The sequence below is a fragment of the Ixodes scapularis genome, unplaced genomic scaffold, assembly GCF_016920785.2.
Source record: "Ixodes scapularis isolate PalLabHiFi unplaced genomic scaffold, ASM1692078v2 PGA_scaffold11__112_contigs__length_91849675, whole genome shotgun sequence".
Classification (NCBI taxonomy): domain Eukaryota; kingdom Metazoa; phylum Arthropoda; class Arachnida; order Ixodida; family Ixodidae; genus Ixodes; species Ixodes scapularis.
Genome location: NW_024609837.1, coordinates 28,504,151 through 28,530,141, shown reverse-complemented (window position 1 = coordinate 28,530,141; position 25,991 = coordinate 28,504,151). Strand labels below are relative to the sequence as shown.

At 46.9% G+C, this 25,991-nt stretch overlaps 2 protein-coding genes across 2 annotated transcripts in view; both read right to left on the bottom strand.

Annotated features, from left to right (window-relative positions):
• Positions 1–1,981: 1,981 nt before the first annotated feature.
• On the bottom strand, positions 1,982–13,780 carry LOC8052463 (fructose-1,6-bisphosphatase 1). The gene is made up of 6 exons (XM_029988884.4): positions 13,326–13,780; positions 9,441–9,696; positions 8,468–8,608; positions 7,780–7,917; positions 4,540–4,656; positions 1,982–2,222 (listed from the first exon to the last, which is right to left on the bottom strand). Exons 1-6 carry the CDS (start codon positions 13,484–13,486, stop codon positions 2,031–2,033), a joined length of 1,005 nt encoding a protein of 334 aa, XP_029844744.1. The 5' UTR covers positions 13,487–13,780; the 3' UTR covers positions 1,982–2,030.
• A 2,727-nt stretch (positions 13,781–16,507) lies between these two features.
• LOC8052464 (protein polybromo-1) overlaps positions 16,508–25,991 on the bottom strand; it is a 60,848-nt gene continuing 51,364 nt past the window's right edge. Inside the window, exons 39-42 of the mRNA XM_029988875.4 lie at positions 25,822–25,865; positions 23,784–23,954; positions 20,329–20,428; positions 16,508–20,131 (exon numbers count right to left, since the gene is read on the bottom strand). Of these exons, the coding sequence (XP_029844735.2) occupies positions 19,915–20,131; positions 20,329–20,428; positions 23,784–23,954; positions 25,822–25,865 (532 nt within the window). The 3' untranslated portion in view covers positions 16,508–19,914. The remainder of the gene's footprint in view (positions 20,132–20,328; positions 20,429–23,783; positions 23,955–25,821; positions 25,866–25,991) is intronic.

Here is a 25,991-nt window from a genome sequence, read left to right as displayed (position 1 = left end):
TCAATGATCAATAATCAATAAAGAGGAGCTAGGTGACCTTCAAAATAAAAGATTGAGAAGCCCTGCTCTATTTGTCAACCTGGTGATAACATATGTACACGGAGACCATAACCGCCATGACATTACACTTTTCGTGCTCTCGGATTGACCCCTGTGCCCTTGTAACGTAGGCTGCTCCGACTTCTGAAAGTTCAAACTAAGCCAGAGCAAGCGTCCACTGGAAATCTGATAAGATGACGAATGGCCAAAGATAGGGAAGAAAGAATATTATACCTTTGTAAGATAGCATTTAAAAATACATCACACTTTTGAACAGAGCTAAGTGACTGGATTATGCGAAAGCACATTTAAAAACCATATATTTGACCAAACAAATATTTGAAGTTTTCGATGTGTTGGATAGGCCCAACAGTCTGAATATTTTATTCAAAACTAAGCATCAAGTTTGTTACTAAAGCAACTTTACAATTGTTATTCTTCAGTGTTACCTGAACCCCAAAAACCGAGTAACCAAAATGATAAAAAAACTAACCTTTGAAAATCGAAACAAAGTCAATTTTGAAGTACCTAGAACTAGTTCCCATAACTGAACAAACAATTTTTGGCAACTCTTTCCGAGTTATACGCTCCTTTTAATTTTACCAAGGGAATCTAAAGGACAGTGTATTTTCCGCTTGAGACTGATTGTGTGCAAGGTAAAAATATCCTCCCCCTTACTTCCTCTGCCAAATCGAAAGGGTACTGAAAGTCGGTGGTGATGATGGAGGGTTTGCTGGTGGCAAAGGAGCCAAGGTCATACTGAGACAAACAAAAATTATCCAAGAGCCCAAACAAGACGAAGGCCTCCAAAGATTAGTCAACAAGGTCCTTAAGCTCCAAACAGGAGTGAATGTAACCCTTTGGCGGTCGTTGCTGTAGATGTACGGCGGCCATTACACATTTGAAAGTACCTGCCTAAGCACAAAACTGCACGCACCGCGGGAGGTGGTTATTTGTTAAGTCTTTGGCGAACTATAAACGTTATATTCGCACAGTGTTTCGCTTTGCTCGGCCACTTAGAGTTTTGAAGTTAAACGCTCTGCACATGTGAGGCTCGCTTTGGATACCAGCCGCTCTAGCGGTAGTGCCAATGGGTGCACTTGCTCTTCCGATCCAAACTTGCAACGCTTTTTGTAATGACAGTTCATCACCTGATAGAGAAGCTCTGCAAAGTACCTCTGGTTAGAAATCTGAAGCCACTGGAATGTTGCAGAAGCATACGTGCCAAAATGAAACCGAATAGAAGAGGTGACAGCTTTTTGCCTTTAAAGTTATTTTATGCTTCTAAACAGCTTGCAAGCACTGTACATGCTTCTGCTAGATAATTAAGAAGAAACCTGTGCACTAATGCCTTTCTCTGAACTATTACTTTGAATGAAAAAAACTCTGAAACATCTTTTGTGAAAAAGAAAAAACTCAACCGTCAAAGGGTTAAAAGTTGGTTGCTGAGCAAGAAATATGGATGAGATGGAAAGCGATCTCTGGAGAGCTCCGGAAGACACAATTAATGCTCATGATCCAAGATTCGGCAGCACCATCAGCGAAGGTGGCAAAAAAAAGATGGAATACAAAGGCCGACACACAAGCAGAGAGAAGGAAATCGCTCCACAATTTCTCATTTCCCTACCAGAAAGGAGGAAACCCCTTCTTGAGACATCTCTGTTTGTTTAGTACAGGAGAAAACCCCTCCACTTTACGGAGAGTAGTAGAGTAACCTTTCGGACCCGCTCCTTTCGGGTAAGGAGGAGCAGAAGAGTGCGAGTTGAAATGAAGAAAAGGCCTGGCAGAAAGCGCTGCCTGCTCGTCGGCCCTTAAACGATGAGACACTGCTCTGCATGCTCTGTTTGGAGTGGACCGGACTCTCTGGGAAGGAGGTGCCTGGGAGGAAAGCCGTAAACGCACGTCGGGCGCATCGAGGCCAGAAAACCTCCGATGCGACAAATTTCTCAGAACCTGGCCAAGACACGAGCCAAGTGCAGCCTTTATTGCGCCTAAGCCAACTTGTGCTTCTTGTAGAGGTCCAGTACGTCCTGCACGTCCTCCTTGGATCCCAGGAAGATGGGCGCCCGGCCGTGCAGGGAAGTCGGCTGCACGTCCAGGATGGCCTGCTTGCCCGTCGTGGCCATGCCCCCGGCACGCTCCACCAGGTAAGCCATCGGGATGCACTCGTAAAGCAGACGCAGCTGCGAACCACACGGAGAGTGTGAGACCGTGAGAGTTACACCGAGAGAATGGTGCCTAGAACGATCCTTCAGCCTGTGCGTTTAGTGACCTGCGGTAGAAGGGACATCTGCCACGTCCACCGCTGTCGACGGCGTGACCTTTGGACGACGCCGTCGGGTGAAAATCGAGGGACCACTTGAACGGACCAGTCTGTGATGCGTTCCAGGCATCGCAGTCGAAAGTATGGGAACCCTTTCGCTGTTTGCTAACGCTGCCACGGCGGTGATGCATTTGCTCGCATTGTGCGACGTTTATTTACGTAACATACCGTTGTTCTCTGCAGCACGTGATTCAGATGGGTGATTTTTCTCTAACTTTGGCGCTAGTGGCAAACCCTTAGCAAGGGGTGAATACCGGACGCTCTTAGTGAATGCAGAGGCTCTGGAGGCAACGGGCTTTCGGTTTGGACACCGCACTGATAGATATCGCTGGCAAACGCGGCGATCGCCCGAAAACTTTGAATCCTTTCTATTCTCGAAAGCCACTAAGCATTTGCCATGTTTTATGTTCAATGGCAACGCTGGGCAGACCGCCCAAACTGAAGGGCTTCACACGTGGCAGGTTCCTGTCATGAGAATATCGCCATCTCTCGTGTTATTCCTCTAAAATTTCAGTCTCCCACAGAAGAGGAAAGTGCCTGTGTACCACCCCCCCCCCCCCCCTTGTAAAAATAACCAATCTGCAACCCTCCACTCAGCAGTAGAGGGCTGCAGCCCTGTGAAAGCTATGCTAGTTTTATTATTGCCACGCCAAAATGTCGGTGCGGAGAAAGGGCCCTCAGCTATCGTAGTGTTCATATACAGATTTTCTGGTGTGAAATGAATTGCTGCTTGCAGTTGACGAAGTTGATGCACCAGTATGCAAAGGAGGAGTTGTTTTACGACACTAGCTGATTCTAATATGCTATAACTTATGCCCAAACTATGCAACGGGCAGAGGAAAAGTCAACATACAAGATAAACTACTATGCAAAAGATATAGCAAATAGAAGTGCCAGTTGTCTCGCTCCTCAGAAAAAAGCCCCCCAGATTACCCAAATTTCTATATTTTAGTTTACGCAGCTTATAGTTTTTTTTTTTTTAGAGTGCAGCTCTTAGGTGCTTGTTTCCGGGTTTTGCGGCATCGCCTTCGGCGTAACTGCCCTGCTAAATTTAGCAGGAAATTGAATTGATGTTGAGGTCACGTGATGTCAATTTTCCCGCTGAATCTAGCGGAGAAACTGAATTTGTTCATGGGTGGCACGACACAAAGTCATGTGACGTCATTTCCCTTGCTAAATTTAGCAAGGAAACTGAATTTGTGTTGAGGCCATGTGATGTCAATTTTCCCACTGAATCAAGTGGAGAAACTGAATTTGTTCATGGGTGACGCAACAGAAAGTCATGCGACGTCAATTTCCCCCGCTAAATTTAGTGGGGAAACTGAATTTGTTTTGAGGTCACGTCGCATCAATTTTCCAGCCAAATTTAGCGGGGAAACTGTGGGAGGAGGGAAGGGCATGGAGGAGGAGGGAGGGTACGGAGGAGAGGAGCAGAGAGGAGGAAAGACATACCCTCCTTCCATACCCTCCCCTCCTCCTCCTCCTCAAGAGCTGCGCTCTAATTTCACATTACAGAAATTTGTAAATGTCTTTCCATTTTTTTTTTGCACATAAATATGCTATTATTATGTTCCCAATATAATTTTCTTGCTGCTGACCATCCCAGTATATCTGTGCATTTACAGCTTTCACAATTACACAACGCTACATCTAGTAAAAAGCATACTTTAGCAACTTTGCTGCCGATCAGCAATTTCAGCAACGAAGCTGTTCAACGCTCTGTCTGCTTATTTTAGATGCATAGACACGCCATGTACCCAATATTGTACTCAAGCCAACTACTGCAGGGCACACCACAGTGAATATCTGAAGAAACAGGCAAAGCTTACACATATTTCGAAGCACTTGAGATAAGATGAAATTATGCCCCCATTCAATTCTTTTCTGCCCGCACGACTACTAGTACCAGCGTTCTATCGACACGGGGATGTTTACTCCTACAGTTGTTTATATAGACCGTGAGCAAACATCTGTCGTTGCAGAAAAGGTTGTATAGGTACCCCTAGCACATCCACATGAATCAAGGGCTTTTGTTTGTCTCTAGCTAACAAAGTTCTTCTGCAGGAAGTAAAAGCCTGCTTTGAACCAACGAGATTGCACCCTGCGCTCGCCACTGCGCCCTATGTTCGGCGGTGGACGCGGCAGGGAGGGCAGTCCCCACGGAGGCCCCCTCCCACCTTTCCGGACGGGGCGTCCTTGCTGGCCGGGTACATGAATATGCCGCCGTACTTGAGAGTCCTGTGCACGTCTGCCACCATAGAGCCAATGTAGCGGGCCCCATATGGCTTGCCAGTCTGAAACGAGAAATCCAGCCACACAGAGTCGTAAATTGGTATGCAACAGCTGCCTCGCATCCGACGAGCTAGACAACGGCCAGCCAGTCGCCGGCCAGCCAGCCACCGGCCAGCCAGTGACTGGCTAGCCAGTATTCTGCTTGCACGAGGCAGCCTGCACCTCGGAGTGTAAAGCAATAAGAATGCTTACTTTCCCTACCGCACAGATCCCCTCTCTTCGTCAGAACCTGTGTTCATTACACGAGCATATAAAACTTTAAACTATGCGAACCAAATGCGCCTGAAAGCCTACTTAAAGGGGTACGGAAATGAAATTCCAGCGCTCATCTTTTAGCTTTAATGTGTTGCATGTTGCAACATAACCTCAAGAATACGAGTCGTTCGTTAAAGGGGTACGGAAACAAAAATTGAAATATTCAGATTTCGTTCGGAAATGAGTCGAGCATGACGGATAATAACCGTAAATGATAATCGCACATTTGTATTTTGAACGACTGGCTATATTTTTCGTTCCAAACGGTGCACTCCAGCAAGCACTCGAAGAGAAGCGAACGGAGGGTGCGATGCGTCATGGGATATCCGGCGCAAACAAAAACCGAAAGAAAAGGTTCCCCGCGTTCGTGGGGTAGCAAGGCAGGCGTGGTTATGAGCCTTGCCATTGGTGGCGTTGTTAGCGTTGTGGGGGTGTCAACAGCGTCAGCACGTTACAACCGAGCCGTTCAAGTACCGTGGGGTGACGAGGGTGTGGCTGGCCCAAGGAGCACGTAGCTTCCAGAACACTGCCAGCTTAGGGCTGAACGGGGTGGGGAAAGTAACTTTTGTTCGAGTTTTCGGCGACGGGATAATTTTTTAGGGGGATAATGGCTGTTTCCGGTTGCACAAACGAGGGTCCGAGAAAGAGGGGATTCTTTCGTCTTCTTGGACCTTTTGGTTCAATGCGCGATTTGCGAGTTGAGCTAGGAGGAAAGCTAAGAAGGAAAATGTTGAAATTCCAAAGGGCGGCGCTGCTCCGAAGGAATCTGCGTTGTCACGACTACGTAGCAAGTTCCCCAACGTTGCTAGATTACCTCCCAAATAGGTTCCGCATGCATCCACCAGGTGCACATTGAAAGATTGTTTATTTAGCATTAAAATTAGTTTTCTTGTGCTTTTCAATGGAAGACTGGTGTTTTTGAACTTAGGGTACAACATGCAACACATTCAAGCTAGAAAATGAGCGCTGGAATTTCCTTTCTCTACCCCGTTAAAAGGCACAAGCAAACTAATTTTAAAGCTAATTGAACAATCAAGTTCCATCGGAGCAGCGTTGCTCTTTGGAATTTCAACATTTTCCTTCACAGCTTTCCTCCTCAACTTACAAATCGCACATTGTACCAAAGAGTCTAAAAAGACGGGAAGGAGGGACTCCCCTCTTTCTCGGACCCTTGTTTTTGTACAAAAACACAGCCATTCTTCCCCTAGAAGATTAGCCCATCGCTCCAAACTCCGACAAAAGTTGCTTTCTCCACCCTGTTCAGCCCTTAGCTGACAGTGTTGTGGAAGCTACGTGCTGCTTGGGCCAGCCACATGCTCATCACCCCACAGGTACTTTGAACGGCTCAGTTGTAACACACTGACGCTATTGACACCACCACAACACTGACAACGGCAAAGCTTATAACCATGCCAGCCTCGCTACGTCACAAATGCGGGGAGTCCTTCTGTTTTTGTTTGCGCCGGATATCCCATGATGCCTCGCGCTCTCCGTTCGCTTTTCTTCGAGTGCTTGCTCGAGTGCACCGTTTGGAACGAAAAATAAAGCCAGTCGTTCAAAATACAAAAGTGTGATTATCATTTACGGTTATTATCCGTCATGCTTGACTCATTTCCGAACGAAATTTGAATATTTGAATTTTTGTTTCCGTACCCCTTCAAGAGCGGACAATACTTAGTTTTAAACGCAGAAAAGTGTTAGAGGCCAGGTTGCAACAGCAGTTTGTGTGACGCGGCCTGCCGCCACACTCCTATGCAAGATGCTGCTCGACTTGACGCTGCTCAGCGACGCCCGGTAGTGTGCAGCCGGAGTCATGCAAAAGGCCCGCGCACTTCGGATCGCGAAACAGGTCCGATAACCGCTGTGCCATGGGCTTGCTCAGTCTGCACCCGTGATAAAAGTTGCCCCAGGTCTTCGAGATTGCGGACAAACTTGTCTCTTTCGATGGATGCTGCGGCATTGTTGAAAATTGCACCACAAACAGCGCGCACACACGCTGCATTGCTTTTGGAGCATGTCTGCAAGACCATGCAGGCAAAGCATTTTGACACAAACAGCGCGCACACACGCTGCATTGCTTTAGAGCATGTCCGCAAGACCATGCAGGCAAAGTGTTTTGAAACAGCCACTATGTCGAAAAGGCTAGCACGGGACAGTGGCAGAGCCATGTTGAACCCTGGCTGCCTCTCAGAGACACGCGTGGAAACGGTGCAATCGTGCAAAAAAACATAGACCGAGTGCAGCGCATTCTGTGCTACGCTACTTTCGCCCAGCTAAAGGTTCGCAGTTTTCTTTTTTTCCATCGCCTTTTTTAGCAAAAAATGTTATATGGCTGCCCCCCCTAGGTGTTTCCTATAAGAAACTTCCCGCAACAGAACAGTGTCACACAACAATTGATTGCTGTGGCAGTGAGTGGCTTGCGGACTCGCCGATCGAAGACTAGTCTTATTCGAACGCGGACGCAGCACCCACGCCAAATCTGTTTCTCGCGCTGACCTTCGGTAGGAGAGTGTACAGGAGGCGAGAGGGAAGCGAACAGGAATCATAGACACTTCTCCAGACTTTAGGAGGGCTTATTACGAGGTCACTAAGCTAACTTCTGAAAACAATCTGATATGCGTTAAAAACATGCGACGCTGACAGGTTCTGGAGCAGTGAAGATCTTAGTGCCGAGTAGGAATGATTAATCTTTGTTTGGGAGCTTCAAAGTTGGTTTAAACACATTTTGTTTTCTTTTTTTTCCCCTATTGTTATTGTAATTATCCAACCCACCCTCCCCCTCTGGTGGATGGGGTCCCCTATCACTTCCGCCGATCCAGAAGGTGTCATTGAAACATCAGTGGTTGCAAACCACAGCCCTGGAGGCTTACCTTAGGAAACTTTTTGCTTTCGACATACTCCTTGACAGCGGGGTCCCAAGACCCAGCATAGCCCTCGTTGATGCTGTAAATCTTGCCTCGTGGCTTGATCTTCATGTCGCGGTCCGTCAGAATGAATTCCCCGATTGCCTGTGGCATCAAGAACAAACTCGGGTGACAATCCTGCCTAAGAGTAGAGGTCACGACGTGCAACAGACCAGAAGCATCTGAAACGTGGACATTGTCAATGTCTCTCCCAGTAGCAAGACTGCCACAATGGTAGTCATGCAACCTAGTCGCACATCCAGGTAGCAGGCAGGATGAGAGTTCTTCACCTAAACCTACCTACTGCATGTTCATTATAGCTTCATTTTCTGGACCCTTGGAGGTCATCGTCATGTTGCTATTTGCTTTGATACAAGCTGATTCTGGCACACTAAAAAATAGAGTTCAGGTGTACTAACTTTGAACTATGATCATATCTGGTGTGCTCATGAAACACTTTGCATTGCCTACTCACCCAAACTTAACTTTCCCAAGTACTGGCACCCGTAAAACTTTAACCATTCAAAAGGTTTTTTATATGTAGAATAATGGCAGAACCTACACTAAAATTACATCACAAAAAAAAAAAAAAAAAGATGCACCAAAAGGCCAAAACGAAAACACGTTTCGGGAGATTTCGTGGGGGTGTCCTTACCGGATCAAGCATGAATCCATTGACTCCACTGCCCAAGCTTAAGACAACCATTGTCGCACTTCCATACAGTGCATAACCAGCGCACACCACGTTGCGACCAGTCTGCAGTGCATCTTTCGCGGATGGTTCTCCTGAACTTGTCTGCAAACCAGAGAGTGTGACACATTCATGAGGACTAGTAACAATACGCAGAAATCCTTCCATGTTTTCATAGTAAGCATGCAAGCGCATTTTCATGAGTGTGTTTACTATGGCTGATTGAATGCCACTTCGTCAAAACACATTTTAGAGAATAAGCTCATTTTATTGCAGCTTGGTTTCGAGAAAGCGCAGCATCAGTTTAGAGAAATGCAGTTTATGAAGAGGGGGACGTTGCTTAAAAAAAGGCTCCCCTACCTCGCATGTGTGTTATTGGGGCACTTGTTAACGCACCCGACCCCTCATTTACACCGGGGTGGAGCGACCGTCTGTGGCGGCTTATTACAAAAACGTTAACCCACCTGACCCACCCATACTACTTGCAAGTTTCAAGACAGTGCATTTCACTCACGATCAATGTACACTGTGTAAAACAATATGAGCACTAAACTAAGTTTGAGCCATGTATGCAGCATCAAGAAGCTGTTAAATGTTTCGATTTGGAACAAAACTTTAATTCGAAGGTTAGGGCTTCCAATTTCAAGTATATGATAGTATGATTCTCTGTTGCTTTAGGGTTTGGCTCAAGATCAACTAACTAATCAACATAGTTGCACTATAGTCAACGTCAGCTCGTCCCACTATTTGCCATCACATCATCTGCAATGTTCCAAGGCAAAACAAATATATTTCTTAGGTACTGCACTCCTATTTCAATCGGCCATATAGGATTTTGGCAAAGCACTGGAAACTTTGGTCTCCACCCAAGTTTGGCAGCAATCTCATAATCTGCCACATTAATGAGATATGGATTCCACGACGGAGGTGCACCCACCCTGCGGAAGATGGCAAAGATGGAGCCGATGGAGCCGAGGCAGTCGATGTTGGAGGACCCGTCAAGGGGATCGAAACAGACAACGTATTTACCCTGCTTCTCGGTCTCAACCTCCACAACAGAGTCGTTCTCCTCAGACACCAGCAGACAGGTCGTGTAGGACGACTTGAGCATGTTGATGAACAGGTCGTTGCTTAGCACGTCCAGAGTCTTCTGCTCCTCACCCTGCACGTTCGTGTTGCCCGCCAGGCCGTACCTGTGCAAGCCCGTGTCGGTCAGCAAAACAAACCTTTGGCACCAGACACTACACAGCCGGAAATGGACGTCACTTGAAAGCTAGCTTTCTGAGTGATGGACCGTTTCAACACTTTCATCAAAGAAACAATGCAAAGCTCAGTTTTCGAAATCGTAAACCCCTCAAAGCAGCGAGTTTTGGCATTTGTGCGATAGGGGACGTGGCATGCACGTCTAGGTAGAGATACTAGTGCTGCGACACGACTGATCAGAGTATTTTTTGGTACACCTTTTGAGGACCAGCATGTCATTTTTCTTTGTTTCACTTTGAACACTATTTCAAGGTTCATGTGTTAGCCCTTTAAATTAAAAGACAACGCCTTCTTTGCTAACTCACTCCCGACACGTCAGCAAGTTTGATTTCATAAAATGCTAAACTAGTTAATTTAGTCGTGACGAAAAGCACCAGGTACGACAACAAAAATGTTGCCACAAGGACTTTTTTTTATTACAATGAAACTAACTTTTGGTGCAACATTGGTGCAAATTTTTCACGTTTCGGTGAAATAAAGCAGGATGTTGCAGGGTAAGTGCACTGACACAAATTGGCGCAAGTGGTGCAGCATTCCCGGCCCTGCTAGTGTTATGAAAGTTATTTCAGGTGGGACCACGCAAGAGCACCGAGGATAAAATTTGGTGTTCAGCATTTTCGCTGGAGAGCAAAATACCAGCCTGCTTTCGACAACAGCTGCCCTCATTAAAGGGCAAACGGCAACTGAGAATAATTTCCTTTTTTCCCAACAACTCCAGGCAAGTATGCCGAAGCGAAGGGCTCCTGCAGTGAGTAGGATTTTTGTCTGCCATGAACTATCCCCCAAAAGTTTGTACAAAAGGGGCGTCTCCTCTCCAGCTTTCAACTGCAAATTAAAGCGCTCAATCCTTGCTAGAGACCACGGTGCAAGATATATACAGCTGAGGACACAGCACGGCGGACAATGCGATGTGATCGACCAGACAAAGTCCTATGGGCAAGCACCTAAGTAGACGGACAAGGTTAGAAAGTTGGTGATTCACAATGGTTAAAAAGTGAAACAAGACGACAGACACAGAAGACACGGACACAGCGCTACTTACAAATGAACTTTAATTCCACTGCAGCTCAATATATATTACCGGCAACAACACAAACAAGTTAGGAAAGATACACAGATACACAACGTAAAAAACATAAAAAGGCTAAAAGTCCTGCATCACTCATTGGCACCCAGCCAAAACTAGTCATACTTAGTAAAGAAACAAATTCTTTTTCGGATAAAGGTGAAGGTGTGCTGATACATTGCAGCCCTAATCTAGCAATTTCTCGAGCCTCGAGTATTTTCCTTGTGGTTTTGTTTCTGTTTAGTACAGTACAGCCTGTGAAAATTGGAGTACCCGAGCAGCCTCAGCCGACAGCACCTCCAACGTCCAAACAAATAAAAAAAAAAAAAAAATTGTCTTTCTTTTTATGGCACTTGGGCACGCACTCTTTCTGCTTGAAGCGTCTGCTTTGACCTTGTCGAACGCTAGCTTGAACACCGCGCCAGAGATATCTCCACTTCAATTCCCTTGTAAAACTGTTATTGCCACCGTTGAAGCACAGAACTAAGGTCAATGACGAAGCAGTGTCTAAGCAACAAGCTTAATGCAAGTGAAGATTTCTACATGACGTGGCACATCCAGAAAATGACTTTAAAAACAACCATGTCTCCCACAGAGATGCACGAAAAACCCGGCCCATGACAGGCTGCCATTAACCGCGTATCGAGGAACCATCAGGCGGTGCTGCTTGCAAACCAAGGCGAGGAGAGGACTATCTGGCAGTTGCGTGGCGAGCGGTGTCTGCATCTATATATATCTTACGCCGTGCTAGAGACTTTGCAAGCACACTTTACAGCAGTGTTATAGGCCTACTTGTTGGCAACATTCGTAGCGGTTCAAACTCTTACCCACTTTCACATGCAGGGTCAGCCAGGAAGCTATCAACCTGTCCAATAGAAGCCGGCTCATAACAAATGAAGGAGCCTGTCGGGTAGATAACCTACTTCTCACTTCCTTCTATTTCACTTTCATCCGTAAGCTCTAATGTACTGTAAGAGTAGGTAGCTAAATGATGCCTGGCCATAATGAAGTAGAATACATTAGTCTGCCAAAAGGCTCTAGCATTGTGTTGCCATAGAAACCACATAAATTGCACATCAGGCGCTAGGAAATGGAGCCCAAACAAGCTCTCCTCAGAATGGCACAGAGCACGACACAGCCAGTGCAGACATGCAATCAGCTTTTTGTTTTACCATTTTGGTCAAACAAAAGAAGGAGGGTTGTCATAGTGGGTAGGAGCTTACGCATATTGCCACGTTCATGATCAAGAAGATGCGCTTCTCCTTTTATCTAGAAGATTCGCATACACTCTTTCCCCGAGCGTAAATGATAACGAGGGCCAAGATGACCTTGTTTAGACAGTCTCGCTCTCGCATGCTGTTACGTCGCCAAATCGCCACTCACTTTTCTGCTACCTCACTGCTTGTTCTTTACTTTGTTTGGCAAAAAGTTCGCTGATTACACCTTTATTTTCAATTCACTGTTCATCCTCTCATCACCTCATTCGTGACAATATGGATCGCACTGCAGGGTTGAAAGCCGAGCAGTGCTAGTGTTGTGCACAGTATACATGTAATCTGGACTGAGCTCGTTATTTGCCCATGCTCCTTGTCTTGGAGGTTAATATTTTGTTCTGCAACCGCAGAGGGGTGGTAAAGGACCTGTAATAGCCAAGTGAGAGGAATACAACTACTGCCCGCCACGTCGGAAGCAACGGAGAAGCAGTGGACAGTATTTATGCCAAGCGGTCGCAAGGAATGTTTCATTAAAGCAACTGACACAGTGCCACCAAGGGGAGAAACACGAAGCTCCAATTCTAATCTGACCTCCGTAGAAATCCCCCTCAAAACAGGACTGTGTGGTCGCTCCTACTGTCAACACGAGCTATGCCTCTACTGTCAACACGAGCTATGAGCGGGGGTTCTTTCGACCTACAGAAAGCTCTTGATCACAGCTGCAAAAGGTAACCAGAATTCAGAAGCCGTCGAAAAATGTGAATCGCATCAATTAAAACGGAGAAAGCTCTAGAGGGAGATGCTATTTCAACACTCTCTTCTTAACTACATTGACTACAATAACGAGAAATAAATAAAGAGAAAAAAGTTCTTATTGTATCGTGACATTTTACGGTCAACGCGGTCAATTGGAAGGTTATCTGTTCAAGTATTTCGTCGCCTCCAAGTTTATACGGAAAGATAGCCGCAGGTCAAAAGTCGGACAAATCTTATGCTAGACCTGCGGATACTCCCAGAGACCTGTAAAGCCACCTGCCTAGCACTGTAACTTTTTTCGGAGCTTCTTAGCTTCAACAAACACGTTTTTTTTTTTGTTTTGTTTTTTTAATAGTTACATTATTGCATTTACAGATAGCGAATGTTCGGCAGTTCTGAGACGCTAAACGGAGTGGTACTTCCAGTGGCCTTTGTAGATTACTGCGGTAGGCTATTTGATGACACAAAGCTCTCCGAGTAGGCGCGTAGTTGCTGGACAGGTGTGAAGCGGGGGCAAACTTACAGGTGGGCAATGCCAGCTCGTCGCACGGCCGCGGCGACGGCCTTGATGGCGCTTTGAATACTCGTGAGCAGTTGGGTCAGGTCGCCCGTGGCACCGGGGACCTTCCGCTGCTCCGCGAGCACGAAGCGGGTCAGTGTCATAGCATTCGTGTCGATGGACATGTTGAAGCTTCGTTCGATCACCCTGCGACTACGGAGTCTCGACGCGGTTTGGCGGGACGATCCGATAAGACGACGACCGGGGGCTGGCGTATCGGGCCTCTCGCGTAGCTGGGAAAGAGTGGCTGATAAGCCAAGGCCGTCACACGGTGGAAAGAGAGCCCCGCATAATATGCGCGTCCGCCGACGTAGACGGAATTGTGGAATTGTCAACGACGGACGGACCGACGCCCCCTTTCCACCGCTACCAGCCTCCCATCGCCGCCCTACCAGAGTTAATTCGAAAGTTACTTCCGTATTCGACTGATGGAGATTGTTCTCCGGATTGACTTGGCTCGTTAAATACCGGGTGAAACAAGGAGACGGTAGGCTCTTTAAATCGACCGGAAAATTCGGTTTCTTAACCTATCGCGCTACGACTTTGTGCAGCGTTGCCCACAGATGGTGCATTTTTTTCGTAAAATTTGCAAAGAGCGAACTTACCTGAGGAAAAAGTAAAGAAAGAAAAAGGCTTAGCTCCTATGGAAACGCAGCGACGCCACCGGTCTGCAATCAACACGGCGCCGTTTCGCACGGTAGACAAGAGATGGCGCAAGCGGTCACGACGCCAACTGCCGCCAACGAACGAGCAGACGACGCCGAGAACCGGCGTTTTTAGCAGACAAGGAACTGCAGTTGCTTGTTGTTACCGCGCCTGTTTTTGTTTCTGCAACTGTCGCCGTTTGCGGAACGCGCGCCGCTTTTGATTCGAAAAGATCGTCTGCTAAAAACGCTGGCTCTCGGCGCCGTATGCTCATTCGTTGGCGGCGTTCGTTGCGCCATCTCTTGTCTACCGTGCAAAACGGCGCCGTGTTGATTGCAGACCGGTGGCGTCGCTGAGTTTCCATAGGAGCTAAGCCTTTTTCTTTCTTTACTTTTTCCTCAGGTAAGTTCGCTCTTTGCAAATTTTACAAAAAAAAATGCACCATCTGTGGGCGACGCTGCACAAAGTCGTAGCGCGATAGGTTAAGAAACCGAATTTTCCGGTCGATTTAAAGAGCCTACCGTCTCCTTGTTTCACCCGGTAGTGTATCACAGGGTTGCCAGGTACCGTGTGCTCTTTCGTCCGCTGGCGATCAGAAACTATTTCTATCAAAGACGTCTTACGTTCCCAGATGTATGCTCAAAAATACCAAAGAAGCTACATTAGAATCATTTAATATAAAAACAAAAACAGGTTTTCCATTTTTTTTTCACGGGCGTTGGCCAACTTTAGTTTACACACATGACAACCAAGATAACAGCGTTTGTGCGTCAGTAATAATAATAAATATAGATATTATGATGTAAGCTGGTCTCTGGCGCTGTTGTGCTACTTTCGGGACGCAAATTGAAGCAGACAGCAACCAGTCTACGTTCACGATCCTGTTGAACATTCCTATGGGAAAAAGTGTTTTTTCTCTCTTCACCGGAAAACAAATTTTGAGGACACTTCTTACAAGTTGTGAATGCGAAAGCATGAATGCCATTCTCCCGCTTCCTTAGTTCCTCTGCAGCCAACGTTACTAAAACACTCAGTTGGGAAACTCCCATAGAGACAGCTTTGAAAAAGTGGCCCCAAACTGTCTCCGAGCACCGAGCTAATGACGAACACAATGACACCATTTCTCCCGCAGCGGCCACTCGAGGAACTGCACGTGACTTCTATTTAGGCGTTCAGAACAGATATAGCGGTAGAGGGTGCCACCCCCGACTCCCCGGCGGACGTGCCGCGTTGAGCTACCGAAGTTAAAATGCACCTAGGGCGGGACGTGCTACCTGAAAGGCCCGCTGAGGCATGGTTGTATAAAAACAATATTAATTGTGCCGCAAAACCCTGCAAACTAAAGATTTTAAAAACATAACGCGCCCCTCTTTTGGTACTAAACTCCAATAAATTTCATACAAAAAGAGTCTTTTTCGTTTGTTTTTACGCAAAAACAGGCTTTCAAAAAGTTCAAGGTGACCACAGTACAGACAAATGATAAAGAGTGGCGCTGTTGTCGCATTTAGCTCGGTCTCGGTGGACGCCAGCGGCCCAGGTTTCGACGGCGAGTTTCCCAACTGAGTGTTTTAGTAACGTTGTCTGCAGCGTAGTGTGCGCACTTTCGTGAAGTGGCCGCGCCGCACCGAGATTGGCCGTGCAGCCTCTCCAAAGTTTGCCCGTGCGGACTCTGCGTTCACAGCTCCCTCTTACCGGCGGCCGCGCCGCTGCGTGCGATGCGCCGCATTAGAGAAGGCCTCTCTGGTGGCGTTCCTTGCAACTACGCAGCGCGAGAGCCAATGGGAGCCTCGTTCCTTGAAACTACAACGCGCGCCAGTTAATGGGAGCCTATCCATCAGATTTCTGCTACAGACGACAGGCTTCGCTCCGTTGGGACAGGGGAAGGTGCCGTTTGGCACGGCTTCAAAAGCTGGTTACGTCAGTTCGCTCCATGGGATCAGTTAATGCTTTCGCATTAAAACATAGAACACGTCATTTGAACTATACCGATAGCATGTACTTTATAAAGTATAACTGCTTTAGTTGTTCCCCAATAAGAGCGTAGAATAAAGCAACAATTCTAAGAAAAATAGTAATCAAAACAAATACAGTGTGTTGAGGTTCGCCAGCATTCCGGTGACGCTTATATATTGCTAATATGCCAGTCCTGTCACTATATGAAAATGACACCACCTTGCATATTTACGAGCAATTAAGAACAATGCAGCCGCCGCTCCCAGACATATCCAATGTGTCTTGCTTCAGTCGCTAGATAGCACCAAACCAAACAGCATTGCAAGTTGCCTATAGAAATGCATTACCGGATGTAAATTTTCTACTGGTTGTTGTCTGCTTCAATTTGCGGCACCACACTGGCACCCACTGAACCTCTAGCGTTCATTATAATAACTCTATGATTGCGCCCAAAACAGCTGGTGGGCATGCAGCTTGGTGTACGCCCACCAGCTTTTAGGTTAAGTCCAAGACATTAGAGAAATATGCTCTTCGAAACCGAGCCCATATTCACGATGCAATGACCTTTATTAAAAATTTGAAAATGTTCACAAATGAAGAAAAAATAAAAATTCATATTGTAAACACTTACAATATGCCACTTGCAGCAAAACCCGCATCAATGCACACACAATGCATCCGGATAACTGCAGATAAAAAAAAAGTGGCACAATAGCAACCATAGCTGCTTCGTAGTCATGCGAAAGGCAAACCACCGCTCAAAACAAGAAAAAAAAAATCTGCTTGCACTGTTTTTTTTAATGGCAGACATCTTAAAGCATACCTTATGCAAAACATAATAAGTTAAAAAGGTGATCTCAACGCCTCAGCAGCTTTTGCCACCTGCAACCTCGTAGGTTTAATTTAATAGTGTATCTCTCCCCTGAACGAAGAACACCTCATTTGAGCTAGTCACACAAGCAGATGTAAAACTATGAGTCACTTTAAATGAAGACAATACTGTTTAACTGTCAATATCAATTAATGACATTACGCCTATAACACAAATGGTTACCTTGAGTCACCCAAAGATAGAACGGCAAATAATGGTAGTTTAAATGCAAGGTCAGAACTCTCGAACTGGGCATGCAAATACTAAAGATTTTGTACTATGTGAATAAAACATTCCCAAAATTTGATTTATCTCCAAATAAGAATGACATCTAATGATGGTTATTTTGTCAATAAAACTTCCACAATTAGGAAGATTGGAGTCCAGTTTGCTGTACATACCAGTTTTTGACTAACTGTTGGTAAATTCAATATGCACATCTCAGTATTCAACACCAGGGTTTTATGCTGTGTATTCATATTAATTCACATTTAAAAGTTTTGATATTTGCACATCCCATTTTGAAGCTATGACCGCCACATTGTACTAGCTGGGTTCGATTTACCTGCTCCTTCTGCAACAATGCAGAAAAATGTAGGGTGGCCTACTTCCGGTCATATCTCAACACACATGCCACAAATACATTGCCCTACACTTTTCTGCATCAGTGCAGGAGGTGCACCGGTGCAGGAAATGCAGGTAAATCAAACGCAGTTACTGTTTCACCATCTGCCGGTTCCCTGCAGCGCACTGGTGCCTGGGGAGAAGTGTACCCAGCAGGGAGGCAAGCGTCCGTGTACACTTTGTTGTAAAAGAAGTCCCAGTTTCGTCAACGTAACAAAACCTCCAAGTAAGAAAACCTCGAAATAAAACTGCCGTCGCTCGTCGGGCACATAAAATTTCCGACCCTTCGAAAAAGAAAAGAAAAGAGCAGCATATGTGTACCTGCAAAGTCCCAGGTAGGTTTAGAACAGTCCATACGTGGCAGCACTTCATAGATAGGCAAACGGCAATCGTGAACTCAATGCAGCGGAAGAATCATTGCAAGCGACAAATGCATGGTGCAGCCAGGCTGCCCAAAAGAGATTCCCTGTGGATTGTATAGTTTGTCAGACCAACCCATCATCGTAATAGCTTAGGCACCCCCTTCCCAGACTTTAAGCAAACTTTCTTTTAATGCATATGCATTTCAGTTTAGAGAGGACTTTGTGGAAATGTTACGGTACACACGAGCGTGTCTTTTCAGTGGTTTTAAACAGAAAGATATGGGCAGAAATGCGGTTATACCGACACCTTTTAAAACGGATGGAGTCAATTTTCCGTTATTCCGACTCACCGGCCTCCGGGCTGCCTCGACTACGCACGATTGTCGACTGCGCACGTAGCGTCGTAGAAGATACGAAAAGTGCCAAGGCCACGTCGATCGGGCGAAGCATGCGCGACACGTCGCGTCCAACCCCTTAATTAGCGCTGCGAGGGCAAGAGCGTGCTCTCAAACGTCAGAGTTATCCCGCGTAGAGACGAAGGCAAACTGCAATTGCCGCACGACTCACGGAAGTCACGAACGTGGAACCTGTACCGCCATTAATCTACGGTGAGAGAACCGGCGAGACTTCCCACGAACGCACTTGGCGTTGTGGCAAGTTCTAGGGGCGGCCACCAGGTGTCGTGCATTTCGGGTGGTCGGCGCCCACTCTACGTTGGCGAGTTCTAGAGCACCGCAAGATGCAAAAACTCTGCCTACGCCAAGAAGTTGCGACGTCGCCACTGTGCATGGCCGCCACTCCGCTTTAGATCGACGCTAGTTCTTTGCTTTTGCCACGGGCTCTCAAACTGGATTCCCCAGAGTACCCCGTGCACTCCTTAAGCTCCGCAATTTCCTCGACCGACCCTTTCCCAAGCAGTGTTCTCCAAGTTTAAAGGGGCGGTGCAACGATTTTCGGACTTTAGCCAATTAACTGCGGGAAGTAATCTGCGTCACCTTTAGAAAGAAGAACAGACAAACCGTGTTTTCTTGCGCATGCATAAGACGAGGACGCAAAGTTCTCCTTGGACACGTTCAGCTGTGTCTCTTACTTTATGTCCTTGTCTTGTGGCGCTTTTGTCAAAAGGAACGATGTAGCAACTAGCCCGTCTTTCACTATTGTTGCGCGCTCTAGTTTTTATTTAAAAAAATGAAACAAACCAAAGGTCAAAGTGCCTGTCAACTTTCACGTCGTCCTTCGAGTGACATACTCCGGGGGACCACTTGCTTTCCCGTTAGGTTCTCTCTTGAGATCCCCCTGCCGCTTCCTCTGCAAATGTTGACCTTTCGAGGATTAGCACAGCCGAAGGTCGCGGCGAGCGATCGACGCTAAAGACGGTTCACCTTGGGGCTGACCGCGAGTGTAGCAGTGGAGGGGGACAGGTTTTGTTGACTTCCGCGTGTACCCAGGTGACGTTCCACCGTAGTTTTCATAACCGCCCATCCCGGCTGCTGATGGGCAAATAATTAGTTTTTTTTCCTTCACAATTACACAGCAGAATAGCAGTTTCCTGGGGCAAGGTGGCGCTTTTTTGTGTTTTGTGTCTAGATAAACAATATAAAATATACATGCTGCAAATTCTTTCAACATTCAAATCGTTGTACTACCCCTCTAAGATCTATTTCAGTGGGCTGGAGCCACTCACTAACACAAAGCTACGAGCCAAGCACTCCCAGCATGTGTCTTGTCGTGTATAAGGTCTGCATCCTCATTAAGTCGGTATCACGACCAACATGAAATCTTTGGCTGCCATTTTAAGCCAATGGCGGTTCCTCGAGATTAAAAAGTTAGAGAGCCCTCAGCACATGCCACTCTAAAACTCGCCATTATCCGTATCTTCCGACGACTCTACCACCGAGGCAACGTCGAGGCCGGGAGCTCGTCAAAGTCAAAACGTCGTAGCCCGCGGGCGACCGCGCGGCACGTGTGCACGGCCCCTTCGGACGTCCGTCCCAAACGCAACAAAAGAGCAGCGGGCGCGAGCCCGTCGCGCGACGTGACTTTCCAAAACAATCACAACGGACGCACGCGGAAGCGTCTCGAGACGCGGGCAAGACGCTCAGGAGATGCGGGCGATGCCCAAGGCGTCCCTGAGCATGAAGTCCCTGAGGGCCCAGAGGGCGTTGAGGGCGTTGCCGTGGCTGGCCACCCCGTTGCCCAGCCAGTGCGCCGGCAGGCGGGAGGGGTCGTACACCGTCGTGTTCTCCTTGGTTGCCTTCAGCTGGGCGTCCCATGGGCTGACGTGGCGGGCCTCGGGCTGCAGCTGCTCTATGTACCTGCGACCGCCCAGAGGGCCGTGTCAGAGGCACGCCCGCAGAATCCACTTTCCCAGCTTCCTTCTCTCCTCCTCTCCCCACAGAAGCGGGCCTCTGTGGGGAGAGGAGGACGACGTCGCGGTGTTGCGCGATGCCCTGGAATCTTGCTGCGACCGGAGAGGCCGGTTTGGGTGACGTGGCAACGAGGGCGGACTCACCGGATGTACGCGTACGTGTGAAGCAGCTTGTGCGGGTGGGGGGGAGGCGCCACGAAGATGGGTTCCAGCGTTCGTTCGGGCACTGCCGGGGGCACCGCACCTACAACGCCACGGGCATTCCGAATTAGGCCGACCGACGTCGCTCTGTTGCGTGCGGCAGTTGTTGAGACTTCCTCCCCTGTAACGGGGCTTACCTGTGCTCAATTTGTCTAACTACAGCAATACCCCCAGTCATTGCCTAACCCCCTGTCGCCTGCAATTCATAAAAAAAGGTGGGGTGGGCCATGTCTCGGTGGGTAAGCACGAAAAGTTAAAGCTAAAAAAAAAACGCCCATTTTTCTATATGTCTCTATCGTGGCTGCACAACACATACACTAAACTCAAAACTCGAATTGGTTTCATCGTTTCAGGCAAGAAATGCTCACGAAAGAAAGTTTTACTATCACAAAGTGTGTTGCTTGCATACGTGCAATGAGCACCACCGATCGGCATAGAATGCGAATGTTTTCTCCGTGAAAGCATGTTTCTAACACCGCTATGTTGTCTTCGTTTATTTTCTTATATATATATATATATATATTATAAAAAAAAAAACTTTGATCTTACGGCTTTGACTTTGCGCTTACTTTCCAGGATATGGGGCATCCGCTGACTTCGCAATCCCTGAATGGGTTACTGCTTGTGTTGTCTTTCGGACTATGCTCCTTTTTGTCTGAAGCAAAGCAAATATAATTTTGTTGTCTCCATCGTTTTCCTTGCGACCGGATGTACTCCGACTTCAGGACCGCAGAAATTGGGGAGGAAATGCGTAAATAGAGTGAATTGGCTTTCCCTCCTTGGTTTTACTTTGTCAAGGATGTCCTCCAAACGTAAGGTCTGCAATTGTGTCATTTTGGGTAGGATGAATGTTCGTGTATCGCGGAGTCCGCATTGGGATATTTGTAGGAGTGAGCGATCACTCAGTGTTTTTTTGGAAATTGATATTTTCGCCCAAAAAGTGGGATGAGAAATGACTCGAGATATTACATATAACCTAAAATAAATAAACTTTTTTTGTTTTTTTTTTAACGGACCACGAATGAGTATTTGAAGCTGGTAACTTGGTAACTCAGCTTTTTCTCCCTGCAGCGATTATTGCCTATTTCGAGAGAACACACTCGAAATAAGAACAGTTACAGAAACCACTTTCCAAATAATCCTTCTGAAATTTAACTACCAAACATCCACAGCAGATCACTGAAGTCGCAAGAATATGGTTGTTCACGCTTTTCTAGCAAACCTCCACACTTCCTGCAAACATTGGCCACACGACAGTGAGCGATTCTGAAACTGTGCAATGCGTACGAAAATGCAGTGTGCATATTGAGCGCTTCTAAATCAGGCAGTAGACATAGTGGGGAGAGTACTGCACAGGCTTGACCAACAAGCAACAAAACAACACCAACAACAAACAGTGCAGGCAGAGCAACACTTGATGTCCGGTTAGGTTGGTAAACAGCACGAAGTTTGGCAAACCCTCAGCTTTCTCTCAGTCATTGTAAGTCTATGCAGTATATCAGTTCTACAGGCTGCTTCATTTTCTTGGTAACTCCAAACTGGAAATTGTTCAAGTAGGCACAGTGGCATTGCCAGGGCAATTAGGTTTCCTATTTCGAGATTAATGTCTTACACACATTTTTTTTTTATCACTGAGACGCAAGGAAGTAGAAATGTTTCTGAATAAGAGTTTTCCTATAACAAACTATTGACACGAATAGGGCTTTTGGTCTTATATAGCTATGATATAGTACCGGCAAGTACCCCACATTCAAGAAGGCACAATAAGGTACAATAAGGTACAACAAGCCACTGGCTGCAGCTTCATCTAGCATGTTACGATGCCTCCTCCAAGTATTTGCAGTGATCACTGCTGTCTTTCTTCTACCACCTTCCTAATTTGGTCAGAATAAAGATTTAAATCTTCTACGTGGCCTCACCATAACAACCATTTATTACTCCCACAACAGCCTTCCTAATGCCTATTTTCAAGCTTTCGCCAAAATAGGCACAAGCAAGCATAGGAATGATAATGTTGTAGGAATAATACATGTAAAAATATAAATATAAAATAATAAATTTACCGTATTTACTCGCACAATGACCGCACCCCCCCCCCCCCCCCCCCCCCCCCCCAAGTCGGCTCTCAAAATTTTGACTTTTTTTTTTTCACTCACGTAATAAACGCACCCCCAACTCGGATGTCAAAATTTTGACCCCCTCCCCCCCACGCGCGCGAAATGAACCCACTTTTTTATCCTGGTGCAGCGAGGTCGCGAAAGCATGGGCAGCATGGGCGAACAAAAGGCCTTGCAAAAGGCGTTACAAAAATTCGAAAAGATCCAACGGAAGCAAGAAAAAAGAACATGGAGGGGTGCTTTTTCTTTTTTTTTGCACAGCGCAGTCTTTACTTTGTGTTCGCGCGCCGCCGCGCGCAAGGAGGTAAGAAAGAGAAGCGCTCTAAGCGAAGGAAACAGCTTGCGAAAGGCGGCAAAAAGAAAAACAAACAAAAAACACGAAACAAAAAAAACAAAAAGGAACCTTTTTTTTTTTTTTTGCACACCGCAGTTTGGTTACCGGGGGTCGCGCGTCGCGCGCAAGGAGGTAAGAAAGAGGAGCGGAGAAACCCTCTAACCAAACGAAACAGCTTGCAAAAAACAGCAAAAAAAAAAAAAAAAAACTTTACAGAACTAAAAAAAAAGAGCTTTTTTTTTTTTTTTTTTTTTTGCACAGCGCAGTTTTGTTTTGGGGCGGTCGTGCGTCGCGCGCCACGCGCAAGGAGATAAGAAAGATAAGCGGAGAGCCCTCGCCTAAGCAAACAAAACAACTTGCGAAAGGCGGCAAAAAAAAAACAAAAAAAAAACCCAAGAAACTAAAAAAAAAAACGTTTTTTTTTGTTTTTTTTTGCACAGCTTAGTTTGGTTACGGGGTCGGGCGCCGCGCGCAAAGAGATAAGAAGTTACTTTGATTTTTCAGGATAAAAGGTCCGTTCATTATGCGAGTAAATACGGAGGCAAAATTTTACTTCGCGTAATGAACGCTCCCCCTAACTTTGCATCGATTTTTCGGAAAAAAAAGTGCGTTCATTCTGCGAGTAAATATTAATTAATAATAAACACAATAGATTGCATATTTTAGCTATGTTAAGTAAACATTAGTTCAAACCTAAATGTAGGGAACTATGAATGAAATGGAATCCCTGCACATAAAGAGACACTTTTGTCATAAAGGCCAGTTCACACATGCAGTGCAGCATTGAGATAGCGCAAAGTCAGCACTATTTCACTACTGCTGAGCTGCAGTGCTGCGCTGCATGTGTAAACAGGTCTCATCCCAGGTGCTGCATGCTGCAGGCTGCTAAAATCTCAAAATCTAAGGGGGTTCCGCAATCCAGAGGGCAAGCAGGCAACCCCGATTACCCGGCGGCCACGGCGGCGGGCAGTGCTGTCCAAGGGAGCCGTAGGGGTGTTGCGGCAAACCGTGGGGGTGTTGCGGGACGCCGTGGGGCAGCTGGGGCGTGCCCACGGGGTGCAACGGGGGTGCGAAATGGTGGTGCAAGGGTTGCTGAGGGATGAGGGGTGGCCCCACCACTGGCACAACAACAACAGACAAACGTCACACACGGGCACGCAAGGACACGCATGCACGGCAGAGCGAGGCCCTTGGAGCCAAGGTGGACGCTAGACTCCAGGGACGATTCTAACGAGTTTGGAAGACTGGAGTCTGCCTCTTCCATAAACACTTTCTTATGCGACATTAAGGCGTGTTCGGAACATTGGGGAGACAGAACTTGCGAGAGCCCGACTACAGGGGAAATCCTTTGCGACTAAAGTTTTCCCGCAGGAAAGAAGACGGCTGGGAGGTAGCTGCTTGAGGTTTTCCCCGTTTAATTCTCCTCAATTATGCGAGGCGACGACGCAGAACTTGGAACACTTGAGAAGTAGTATGCCGTCTGAGGCACGTCTTTAATAAAAATAATCAAATCCATGAACAAACATTTACATGAACATTGGAAATTGTTTAAAAAGCTTTGAGCTCATAGTCGGAAAGAGTGAAGGCCATCCACTCTACTGCGAGTTACTGGCACATCTGTACTTCATACGTCGCATCTACTCCTTGTTTAGGGTTGCAAAGCGGCATACGAAGCACGGATATCCCAGTGACTAGCGGTCACCCTAAGCCCTCACAAATCAGTCAAGCACTGCTACAGGAATGGGGAACTAAACAAATCCAGCAACACCGCAAGAAGAAAGGTTAACCAGGTGGTTCATTGAAGCCAAAATCTAGCACTTTAAACAAAAGTAAAGATTCTTTCTGGCCTGATGTAGAACCCGTCATGGCCCACTGTTCAAGTCGCTCCAACTACGTTACCGAGTCTGCAAGATAATTTCGATTAAGGCGATTGTGTGCTGCGTAAGTTGTCATGCCTGTGCACTGTTAGGCTCTTTTGTCCAAAAACCCCGTTTCCCTAAGACCGCCTTCAAACAGCATTGTTACGAAAGACGGCAACAGTATTTTGCTCCACTGCTATCATTGCGTTCACGTTCCAACTCCCCCATGCACCTTTGTTCTGTCATGCAATTCATGCGCTACCATTTCTGCTGTCAGTCAAGACTCCCTACAATTAAACCTTTTCGAAATTGCAGCTAAAGCGAAGAGAGAGCGCCACATACCAGCTTAGTTACCGTCAAGAAACCCAATGTCTCTCTGTCTTGGAAACCCGGGACAATTCAGTACACGAAGAGCAGAACGTGTTGGGTACTATAGTGAGCCGGCAACACCCAGGCAGCGCCAGTAAAGTGAGAGCCTAGGGTTATACCCTGTCTCGTTGTAACTTGGCAAAGGGTGAACGATAAGCCACAGATTGAGTGCCGAAGGCTTTGAAATGCGTGACGTATACGAGCCCAACGCACACATATTGGAGCATGACGCAGCGAAAAGCCCGATACTTCTTCGGAGTAGAGGCGCACTCCGGTGAGACGCAGTCACGTTCCCATTGGCCCACAAGGGCCGTAGCTTCCGCTGTACTGGCACGTTACGCGATCACGGCTTCCTGGGATACCCAGTATTTCTTCCTTCAGACACTAGGATAAGCGGCGCCACCAGAGTAAAAGCTCACATTTGAACAATACAGCTACCACTCCCAGGGGTACCCAATATTTCTTGCTTCAGTCGCTAGATGGTGCCAAACCAAACAGCATAGCAGGTTACCTATATAATCCTCGGCTTCCAAGTCCCACCCTACTTCCGCCAACACTGCAGCAACGCCCCCGACAACTCGGCAGCAAAACAGCAAAACATGAGGCACGATGCACAAAAGAGGGGCACTCATAGCGCAACACGACGACTTCGGCGACGCCAGCAGACAGACGCAAAGCATGCCTTTTTCAACAGTTCACATGCCGGGACAGGCGCAACGCCGCAAGAGGCATGCGCTTCTCCCGTCCTCTGGCTCACCTGGCGGAACTGTGGGTGTGCTCTGGCTTTTCTTGGGAACAGACCTGTGGTTAGAGAACAGACAGCCCTGTTACTCTACGCAAAGAAACAGAAAAAAAAAAAGAAAGCACCACCAGCCGCCCCCTCCATTGTTCAAACCATTTATCGCACCGCTAGGGCCCTGGGCATTT

Coding starts and splice junctions, on each gene's coding strand:
- LOC8052463 (XM_029988884.4), bottom strand. CDS start 13,486: ATGTCCATCGACACGAATGCTATGACACTGACCCGCTTCGTGCTCGCG. Junction 9,697..13,325: donor CGAGCTGGCATTGCCCACCT/GTAAGTTTGCCC, acceptor GGGCTTGCACAG/GTACGGCCTGGCGGGCAACA. Junction 8,609..9,440: donor TCTTTGCCATCTTCCGCAGG/GTGGGTGCACCT, acceptor TCTGGTTTGCAG/ACAAGTTCAGGAGAACCATC.